Raw genomic sequence first — 11,954 nt, 5'->3', positions numbered from 1 at the left:
AGACCCTCTCCCCCCCTTGCAAAACATCACCAAATCATTTGCAAAACATAGATGATTCAGCTGAATCCTCTGACATTGTAATACCCGGTCATTGTGGGACCCGTAATTGGACCGTGGGATGCGTGATAGGACCATTAGACCTGAGAAGAGATTACTCATGAGGGAAGGATAGCCTTACACTAGACCTAGTAGGCCCTAGACTAGACCAAGTGGAGCTGCAGCGGCGCGAGTCGGTCCACTCGATCGAGTGAAAAGGTATACTCGACCGAGTGAGGTACCCACTCGATCGAGTGATTCCACTCGACCGAGTGGACTCAGTACTCGGTCGAGTGACCCTGTTCAGAGCACGGATGAAACCTTTTCTCGCCTAACCCTAAAATCATTTCTATCTTTCTCCTTATCTCACCAAACTTTCTAAAACCCTCACAAACACCTACTAATTGGGATTCAAGCTTGGATTAGAGGATTTCTCACCTTCCTCTTCATCTCCTTCATCTAGTAATTAAAGATTTACCCTTTTCTAGTCTTTTAAACTCTTACTTTTGGGGGAATTTTGTTATGGGTAATCAATTAGTAATTAGTATGTGTAATAGGGGTAATTAGGGAGTAATAATAAGGGGTTTTGTAGTATATATTAGTATAAGATGTATTTTGATAATTATTATGTGGTATTGTAGGATGAGACGGTCTTATGAGACGGATCTTGTTTATTAATTGGATTGCTTGTAAATAATGCTAAAACGTAGGTTTATATTACTCGGTTTTAATATTTTTGTGTGCATATTTGTGTGTCTTTCATCATCCTTTCAAGTATGAGTCGATTTGGATATCATGTTGCTATTTCAGGGAGTTTTATCCATGATATTCCAGATTGAGTTCATGGTGAGTCATATAATTGGTGTTGTGTTGAATTTTCCATGTATGGTCATTGTTGTGTTGTGTTGGAGATCATTGGTGGTGTTACTTTGTTATTGAGGAGACGTAAGACGGTTGAGAGACCGTCTTACGCTTGATTCATATCTTGGAGCTTCCCACTCCAAGAGGGATGTGCACATTAATGGCTTGAGTTACGAAAGGACTCGTATGGTTGAGACACGACATATGGCAGGGGATCCGGTTGGCTTCCGGACCCGGTACGTTTGGGCATGTCCCGATACCTACTTGTGGTTGTTCGTATATATGAGCGTGTCTCGGTACCAGTGTGGTTGTCGGTATGTCTGGATATGTCCCGGTACCGTGGTGGTTGTTGATAGTACCTCATTCATATTATTGGCATATTGCATATTTACCTATCATGTTGTGTCGTATGTGTAATTATTGAAACTAACGTGTTGTGTGTTTGTGTAATTGTCACCTATTTATGGGGTGGCATGTGTTGATCCATATGATATTTTCGATCATATGGGAGCAGGTTAAGTACATGTTGTTTTGGTGTCACGCGGGAGACGGGGACGAGCTTCAGGCTTGGAGTCGAGTCGGCATGAGATAATATTTTTTAAAAGAGTATATTAGTCATGAGTTGTGTCATTTATTTCATTTATTCATTTATGGTTATGTAATCCACTAAATACTTTATTTATATTAATTATTTCTTAATTGCAACTCCGATTTCACCGCCTCGGGAAACCTAGATGGTAACATCTCCCAATTACCTCGGCCGGGTAAGAAGGGGGTGCTACAGACATAAAGGATGAAATTGAAATTTGTTGTGTTTTTGAATGACCAACATTTTTCTGCTCAGATAATCCAAAAAAAGGGTGGAAAGCAGAGGGGAAAGAGGGTCCCCCTGTCTTAGTCCCCTTTGTCCCTTAAATAGTCCAAAAACCTTCCCATTTAGAGAAATAGAGAAAGAATTAGTGCTTACACACTGCACAATAATCCTACTAACAGCTTTGGGCATGTCTTGCACAAAGGACCACTCCACAGAGTCATAAGCTTTTTGCAAATCAAGCTTCATCATAACCCTAGGAGAGCAAGACGTCCTATTATAGAGCTTGATCAAATCCTGACAAGTCAGCAAATTTTCAACTATGTCCTTCCCTTTAATAAAAGCACTCTGTGATAGAGAAATAATATCCGGTAAAATTTGACTTACCCTATTACAGATTACTTTTGAGAGGCATTTATATATTGTATTACAACAAGCAATTGGCCTGAATTATAATACTGACTCAGGCATCTCCACTTGTGGCACTAAGGTAAGAATGGTGTTATTACATTACTTTAGAGGCTCCTTAGATTGGGACACATTCTATATAGCCCTGATAACATCATTGCCTACAATGGACCAAGCATCTTTGAAAAACATGCTGCTATACCCATCAGGACCAGGGGCTTTATCCCCCTTTATGCCAAACATTGCTTTCAAATACCTGGGGGATCCCTATTGCTTCCAGGAAACTTTCTGTTTTGGAATGTAATATCCTGGTTGAAAGGGTGGTGGACAGGATTAGGGCTTTAAGTGCTAGAAAACTTTCATATGCAGGAAGGCTAGTTCTTATCAAGTCTGTTCTTGGCTCTCTCCATACCTATTGGGCCAGGATCTTTATTCTCCCATCTAGTGTGTTGAAGAAAATTGAAAGCATATGTAGAAATTTTCTTTGGCAAGGTAATATTCACGCGCACTCTCCAGCTCTGGTTTCCTGGAATAGTGTCTGCCACTCCAAACAATAAGGTGGATTGGGTATTACAGATATTATCCTTTGGAACAGAGCTGCAATGGGGAAGTATATTTGGTGGATAATGCAGAAAAAAGATCATCTCTGGGTCAAGTGGGTGCATAGTATATATATCAAACAGTCTGACTGGGCTTCTTATACTCCAAACTCAGGTGCCAGCTGGTCCTGGAGAAGTATTTGCAGATGTAAAGATATTTTTATATCTGGTTATACTAGGATTTGGTGGCAGGATGAGGATGGAAATTACACTATTGCAAAAGGATATAAATGGCTTAGAGGAGATCAACCTGAGGTCTCTTGGCACTCTTGGATTTGGAATTGTATCAGTCTCCCTAAGCATAGATTTATTGCTTGGTTAGCCATCAGACAGAGACTGTTAACGAAAAATAAACTTTGTATGATGATTGGATGTTCTGAGGATTGGTGTGATCTTTGTGGGACTGCTAAGGAGGATCATGCTCATTTGTTCTTCCAATGCCCATACAGTCACATGTGTATCCAGTTAATTTCAGATTGGTGTGAGGTTCTATTGCCCACAGCAAACTTGGTGGATTGGTGGAGTAACCAGTCTTTTGGTTCACAGGAGAAGAAGGATATTGTAGCTGCTATTGTTGTTGCTGCAATGTATCAGATCTGGTGGATGCGAAATCACTGCAGGCTAGAGAAGAAAATTTTTAGGCCTGAGTATGTATTACATAGAGTTAAAGAAGTGGTTAGAAAACGTTGTATTAGTCAGTGTAGGGATAATATCTCTATAGCTGGGTTAATAGCTTGAGTATGTTGATTTTGTTGGATATTAGCTTGAATGTAAGCGTATCTAACACAAAATTGTAAGCGATGATGTAATTTTGCCCATTTGATGATATAATACTTCCTTAACTCCGCCCGTGAGTGTTTTTCGGGCATTCACTGCCGGTCCCAAGCCCGGATAAAGAAGGAGGGTTGCGGTAGGTCTGTGGCAGCCAGCATAAAAACTTAGTCACATTTTATGGACATGAATCAGAATTTGAACATCTTTGGGGCGTCTCCTCAGAAGCGACGCGCTGCACTTCTTAGACCCGGGTGTAGTGAAAAGTATGTGAGGGTTGCTAGGTCGTCGCCCGGAAGTGACGCGCCATCTTTACATCTGGGGGTGGTGTCAAATAGGCAAGGGTGCGCTACATCTTCTAGACCCGGGTGTAGTGAAAAATATGCAAGGGTTATTAGGTCGTCGCCCAAAAGTGGCGCGCCACCTCGAAGTATGGGTGTGGTGTCAAATAGATTTGGATCTAGGAAGCATGATCAAGAGCGGGTAAAGAAATCAGGACATGACTTGAGGAAGGGTAGTAGGTTAAGTTTTGGTACTTGGAATGTTGGCTCTTTGACAGGGAGATTAGCTGAGGTAGGGGAGGTTATGAAAAGGAGGAGAGTGCATATAATGTGCCTACAAGAGACAAAGTGGGTCGGAGATAAAGCAAGGGTGATAGCGCCTTGGGGTTATAAGCTTTGGTACACGGATAAAGACAAAAGTCGCAATGGAGTGGGTATTGTCATTGATAAAGATTACATCGATGATATGGTAGAGGTATCAAGAAAGAGTGATAGGATTATGAGCATTAAGCTTGTAGTTGGGGATGAGGTGGTGACTGTTATAAGTGCTTACGCACCTCAAGTAGGTTTGGATGCTTCTTTTCGACGAGCCTTCTGGGAAGATCTGGAAGAGGTTGTAGAACGAGTCCCTATTGGAGAGAAATTGATCATTGGTGGTGACCTCAATGGGCATGTGGGTACTAGCCGAGTTGGCTTCCAGAACATTCATGGAGGTTTTGGGTTCGGGGAGATAAATGAAGCGGGAAGTGACATATTAGACTTTGCTTTGGCATTGATACGTGCATTTTATATAGTCTTTTAGCCTAATTTATGCACGTATTTCTATGCTTTTATCGTGGTTTTATGCTACGAAATGCCCCGAATATGCTACTTTGGGTTATTTTGTCTTATTTGCAGGAATGAACCCAAAAGTAGTGAAATCAAGCCTTTTACCGTCCGTTTAGCATGCATTTGGATGAAGAGTAAATTTGGAGCGGGAATGTAGCTATTTTGAGATGCGCAAAGAAGAAAGATAGCTAGGCGAGCAAAGGAAGAACTTCAAATTGCTAGTGCCTATTTTGGAGAGCCATATCTCGGTTTCTACAACAGATATTCAGGTGATTCTAATTGGAGATGAAAATTTGTCCTTTTAGCTTTCCAATGCCACCGGAATCACCCTGTTTGCCCAAATAACGAAGAAATGGTAGCCGTTTAAAGTTCAGTGCGCGAAGCAGGAAATTGTGCGCTGGAAAGTACTCGATCGAGTAGAATTATGCTCGATCGAGTCCTTTTTCTACTCGATCGAGTAGTTGCACTTATTGATTTACTCGATCGAGTGGAATCGAGTGGTTATTCCACTCGATCGAGTGGTTTAAGCTTTAGTTTACTCGATCGAGTGGTTTTAGTGGTTTCGCTGATGGGTTGGGCTTTTTAGCTTTAATTCCGTCAATTAGGTTAATAAATCCTATTTTTCTTATAAATAGGAGTAGGACATCATTGTAAACCCTCCCCTTTTTTCATCTGACACTGTCAGACGTTACTTTGCTCTATCATTGCTACTGATACTTTGTTCTTAATTTCCGGATTAATTCCAGTAATTCTTTCTTCCCTTTTCTCTCTTTAATTTAATGTTTATTGTTCCTTCTTATTCTTTATTTCTTGTTCTCATTTATTCCATGTCTAGCTAATTCCCCTTAATATGTTAGGATTAGGGAAGCCGTGGTAGAAATATGTTAGGATCGACTTGATTAGATTAGTCTTGCGATAAGAATTGTATTAGGCAATTTAATTGTTATTAGGTTGAATGAATGCATGCAGAAGACCAATTTATCTAGTTAACCCCGACCTGGATCGAAAGATTGGAAGGGAAGGCTTGCTTAATTACAATAGGTGATACCTAATTAGGGCGAAAGCTAAGTTAGGAGACCCTAGGGCGGTTTAAGGACCGAAAGGTGACGACCATAGCCTTTCTTATCAATAGTTTAATCGACTCAGTTGACCCGATAGTGTAGCTGCCACGGTAGACCGACTCCTAGCATATTTCTCTCTTTTATCTGTTAAATTCTCTTACTTCTCTCTCTTGCCTTAGCTTCATTAGTTTAGTTCAACAATCAAAACCCCCAAATAGTGACATTAGACAGATAGGATAGACAAGTAGATAGTAAACCGCCTCCCTGTGGAGATCGACCCTACTTATCGCTAGCTTCTGTTAGTTATATTTAGGTATTTATTTTTGGTACATAACGACCGTATCAGGCATATAACTTGGGTGTAATGAACACTTGGTTCGAGAAAAGACATTCTCATTTGGTGACTTATAGGAGTGGAGGAAATGCTAGTCAAATTGACTTCCTTTTGGTAAGGAATGTGTGGAGGAAAGAGTACACCGATTGCAAGGTCATACCCGGGGAAAGTGCCACAACACAACATAAACTAGTGGTGCTTGATTTTCGGGGTAAGAGAGACTTGAGGAAGAGAAAGATAATCGGTGAGGCACGAATCAAGTGGTGGAAGCTACAAGGGGAAAACCAACAAGCGTTTTTGGATAAGGTTGGAAGTAGCGATATTTGGTCGGATTGCAAGGAGAAAGATGTTGATGCAACGTGGGATAAATTGGAGCATGTTGTAAAGGATTTGGCGAGGGAGGTGTTAGGGGAATCTAAAGGGAATAGACCATCAAGTAAGGACACATCTTGGTGGAACGATGAGGTGAAACAAGCGATAAAGACAAAACGTGAATGCTATAAGGTTTTGGGGAAATGCATGAGTGATGAGAACTTTGAAAAGTACAAGGAGGCTAGACAGTGCTAAAAAGGCGAAGACGGGATGCGAGGGCAAAAGTTAACCAAGAAGTGTATGTCAGGTTGGACACGAGAGAAGGAGAGAAGGATATCTATAAACTGGCTCGTATAAGAGACCGAAAGACGAGAGATATTGGGAGAGTTAGGTGTGTGAAAGATATGGACGACAAGGTTCTGGTTCAGGATAGCGATATAAAGGCTAGATGGAGTTCTTACTTTGATACCTTATTCAATGGACATCAGGAACAAGGTTTTGGGGATGTAGAAGTAACACCAAGCATGGTTAATCGGGAATTTGTGCGTAGAATACAAAAGAGTGAAGTTCGAAAGGCGTTAAGGATGATGGGGTCAAAGAAAGCAGAGGGTCCGGATGGTATACCCATAGAAGTTTAGAGGTGCTTCGGGGAGAAAGGGATCGAATGGGTAACCATGCTCTTCAACAAAATTTGGAGGACCAACAAGATGCCATCAGCTTGGAGGAGAAGCACTCTTGTCCCTTTGTACAAGAACAAAGGTGATGTTCAAGAGTGTTCCAACTATCGGGGAATCAAACTCATGAGTCATACGATGAAGTTGTGGGAGCGGATAATCGAGCAAAGGCTTAGGAGATGTGTAGACATCTCGGATAACCAATTTGGATTTATGCCCGGGAGATCGACTATGGATGCGATTTTTATCATGAGACAGTTGATGGAACAACATCGGGACAAGAAGAAGGACTTGCATATGGTTTTTATTGACTTGGAAAAGGCATATGATAGGGTACCAAGAGAAGTACTTTGGTGGGCTTTGGTGAGAAAGGGTGTGTCTCGAAAATATATTGACCTCATAAAGGACATGTATGAGGGGGCTAGTGCAAGTGTTCGCACTAATGTTGGGAGAACGGAAGAATTTCCCATTACCATCGGGGTGCATCAAGGTTCCGCACTTAGTCCTTTTCTCTTTGCCATAGTTATAGATGAGTTGACGAGGGATATTCAGGACGACATCCCTTGGTGTATGATGTTTGCTGATGATATTGTGTTGATTGATGAGACAAAAGAGGGGGTGGAGAGAAAGTTGGAATTGTGGAGGCAGACTTTAGAGACTCGTGGGTTTAGGTTGAGCAGGAGTAAGACTGAGTATTTGAGGTGTCCGTTCACTAAAGTGGCGGGGTTGAGATCGACAGATGCGGGAAGTATTATTTTTGATGGGAATGTTGTTGAGGGGTCAGATTTCTTCAGATATCTAGGATTTATTATTCAAAAAGATGGGGAGTTAGACGGAGATGTGGCTCACAGAATTAAAGCGGGATGGTTGAAATGGAAGGGTGCTTCCGGGTTTTTATGCGATAAAGATATGCCCCAAAGATTAAAGGGGAAGTTTTATCGCACGGCAATTAGGCCTGCCTTACTTTACGGTTCCGAGTGTTGAGCCGTGAAACATTGTCACATTCAAAAGATGAGTGTGGCGGAGATGCGTATGTTGAGATGGATGTGCGGACATACAAGGAAAGATCGATTAAGGAATGAGGTGATTAGGGAAAAGGTAAGAGTGGCGCCAATAGAGGACAAGATGATGGAAAACCGACTAAGATGGTTTTGCCATGTGAGAAGGAGACCTATGAACGCATCAGTTAGGAGGCCGGATACTTGGAGAACAGAAAAGGCCCCTAGAGGTAGAGGAAGACCGAGACAGACATAGTTGAGAGTGATAGAGCACGATATGAGATTTCTGGGGCTTGAGGAGAGTATGGTGACGGAGAGGGCACAATGGAGGGAAAGAATACATGTTGATTTCTAGTGTTTTTATTTAATTTAAAAAATAAATTATATGCCCTTCTCTCTTTTATTATTTTTTTACCGACCACTTTCCTATATATTTTTCACTTGGTTTACTTTTATGGCATTCTGGATCCTTAATTCTATTTCGGTTTTCAAAATCGTTTTAACCTTTCCTCTCAATTTAAATTTTAAGTTTTTATAAAAGAAATCCGAAATTCGATTTTAAAACCTGTAAGTTTACCTCATTTTCCCTTTTCTTTTCGCTTTTTGAGGTATGAGTTCACCTATGAATGGTTCTAAAGGATGATTCATGTCAGCCGACTCCAAATCATTTTGGGATTAAGGCTCTGATGTTGTTGTTGTTGTTGATGATATAATACTTCCTTACATTTTACCAAAAAAAAAAAAAAAAAATTCCTCTGCAGTAACAGGTGCATTGAGAATAGCATAATGATCAACAATCAAGCATCTCTCTACCTTCACTACTATCTCATTGACAGGAGTAACAAGTTTGGAAGTTCTTAGCAATGATTAATAATACTGAACAAAAGCACTTTGGATCTCCTCTGTAGAACCGAACAACTTATTGTTCATATCTTTCACCTGGTAAACTCTATTTCTGATTCTTATGCTCTTCAATCTAGCATGGAAATAACTAGTATTATCATCTCCATTTCTCATCCATTCACACTTTGCTTTCTGCCTAAGAAACTGATCCCTAGCCTTTATTAACTCCCTCAAATCAAATGCACATTGATATTCAGCAACACATAAATCTTTGTTTAAAGGATCCTGAATTAAACTGTTTTGAAACTGCTGCAGAGCTAACTCAGTAATGTGAGTTAGATTTTCAATATCCCCAACTTGCTCTTTATTAAGCTGCTTCAACTCAACCTTTAAACCCTTCAATTTTCTCACCACCTGAAACATAGGTGATGCGAATTTGCGGAAGCGGATAATAGATAAATAAAACAAAGGGATATTTGCCTTGAATTCATGTGTCGAATTCAAGTCAATGGGATATTTACTCGGTGCTAGACCTATAACACGAGTAATGGTGAGAATACTCAAGACCTATTGAATATTACTCGGGCTAAAGCTTGATCGCGTCAAACTCTAACAAATTTTATCGAATGCATCGATCTTTTTTTTTTTATCTCAATTCTCTCTTCAATATCTATTACAAGTGATGACCTCTATTTATACTAAAAGAAATAACAACTAATATTGAATCTAGTCCCTACTACTTGTAGTCTAAATACAAAGGCTTGAAGGAAAGACATTGAACATAGTCCAACATCAAAAACAATGAACAAAATACATTGAACATAGTCTAAGATGAAATGGTAGCCATATTCGTATCATACATGATGCGAATTTGTGGAAGCGGATAATAGATAAATAAAACAAAGGGATATTTGCCTTGAATTCATGTGTCGAATTCAAGTCAATGGGATATTTACTCGGTGCTAGACCTATAACACGAGTAATGGTGAAAATACTCAAGACCTATTGAATATTACTCGGGCTAAAGCTTGATTGCGTCAAACTCTAACAAATTTTATCGAGCGCATCGATCTTTTTTTTTCATCTCAATTCTCTCTTCAATATCTATTACAAATGATGACCTCTATTTATACTAAAATAAATAACAACTAATATTGAATCTAGTCCCTACTACTTGTAGTCTAAATACAAAGGCTTGAAGGAAAGACATTGAACATAGTCCAACATCAAAAACAATGAACAAAATACATTGAACATAGTCTAAGATGAAATGGTAGCCATATTCGTATCAATAGGGTTACCTCTAACCTCCTTGTTCCAACCATTTCCAACTATATTCTCAAAATCGGAAGATAAAGTGTAATACTACGGTTTTCTATGTGTATGGGTACTCTATCGAGTGGGGCTTACTTTGTCCAGTAAGTATGTTTTTACGCAAAACAGTAGTCTGCCTGTTGGGTACTCGATCGAGTACGTGTGACACTCGATCGAGTAAGGGGCACTCGATCGAGTAAGTCAGTTACTCAATCGAGTAAGTGACTCTTACGGGTTATTTTGCCGGTTGTTATAGCAACGCAAGAAGGATATAAAAGCATCTTTCGTCAGTTTCTTGTCATTTTACCCTATTCTAAGTTTCATAAGAAATAAAAACATGTTACGTTACTCTCCTCTTTCGCATTGCTATCAAATCCTAAGGGCTAGAGTCGTCGGATCGTTGAGTTCTTTACGCCATTGAGACCGTCGCATTGCAGGTGAGCTTCTAATATGATTTTTATATCGTTTCATTGATTTTAGTTGAAATCCTAATTGGGTAATTTGGGGGTTTTGGGGAGTATTGTTGATGTTAGATTGTGATTGTATGATTGTGTGTTTATAGGAGGTGATTTCGTTGAAGAACGGTTATGATTAGCTAATTGTGACGATCTTGGTGATTTCTTTTCCAAGTAAGGTTTCCTTACTCAGTATTGTTTACATGGCATTGTTGGTAATTGGTTGTTGTTATTGTTTTTGTTGTTGTTGGATATCATATCGGTAATGAATTGGATAATGGTTGATTGTATTGTTGATTATATAACTGTTTGTGGTTTGCGAGGTGCATCCTCGGCTGAGTGGAGTTACTTGCGGGAGTGGCTTCACGCCCTTGATTCGCCTTCTGTGGAACCCGCCACATAAGGGATGTGCACATTTAGGAACTTGGGTTTATCGCTCGGATGAGATGAGCGGGGCTTAGGTGGGAACGACTGCGGTCCCCCACTGGCGGTGTGGAATACTTGTTGCGATGAGTATTCTGGCAGGACTACACACTTTAGTGTGTAGTCAGGTGTGTGGTGATTTGATGGAGATTGGTTTGGTTGGATTGGATTGTTGTATTGCTTTGGTTGTAACGTTTGTGTAATCAGTACTGACCCCGTTTAAATGTTTTAAAAACTGTGGTGATCCATTCGGGGATGGTGAGCAGGTATGAGTCGATACGCATGGGATAGCTGGGTTGAGTCACCACGAGCTGTTTAGAAGTCTTTCACTGTGTCATAGACATTCTTTTACATTGTTTTTAGTTGGTTCGACAGTTTTGAGGAACATCTGTATTATACTTTATCAGTTTTGGTTTTTGGACTTGTATCCCTTTAAACATATTTAATAAAGTATGTTTGTTTATTGTCTATTTGATATACATTGCCTCGGGTAACCTAGATGGTAGCTCTTCCATGCTTTAAGTGGTTCTGGTAAGGCACTTGGGGTATGGGGGTGTTACATAAGGATCACATGTTAAAATATTTAAATGAGGCACCTCTTCTCTGCCTTTCCTCCTCAAAGTTAATCAAACAAGGACAATGATCAAAAATACCCACGGGCAAAAAGTGACCATAACTATTAGGATACTCATCTATCCACACTCATTGCACAAAACTCTATCAATTCTTCTATACACCTTTGATCCATGATAATGCTTATTAGTTCAAGTGTAAAACGCACCCTTAGCTTTAAGATCAATCAAGTTGCAATCCTGTACTAGTTGTCTCATAGGTTAGATCTCAGCATTTGTGACATTAGCCCCACCAATTCTTTTATTTCAATTGAGAATAGCATTAAAATCACCATAAATTAGCCAAGGATCAGCTATATTGCAGTGATATCTC

The 11,954-nt window shown here is 40.0% G+C and overlaps 1 protein-coding gene across 1 annotated transcript; it reads left to right on the top strand.

Annotated features, from left to right (window-relative positions):
- Positions 1-2,718: 2,718 nt before the first annotated feature.
- On the top strand, positions 2,719-3,453 carry LOC141627671 (uncharacterized). The gene has a single exon (XM_074440900.1). The coding sequence runs from the start codon at positions 2,719-2,721 to the stop codon at positions 3,451-3,453; it is 735 nt and encodes a 244-aa protein (XP_074297001.1).
- The last annotated feature ends 8,501 nt before the right edge of the window (positions 3,454-11,954 follow it).

Source organism: Silene latifolia, chromosome Y (genome assembly GCF_048544455.1).
Source record: "Silene latifolia isolate original U9 population chromosome Y, ASM4854445v1, whole genome shotgun sequence".
Taxonomy (NCBI): Eukaryota; Viridiplantae; Streptophyta; class Magnoliopsida; order Caryophyllales; family Caryophyllaceae; genus Silene; species Silene latifolia.
This window is presented reverse-complemented; position numbering and strand designations above follow the sequence as displayed.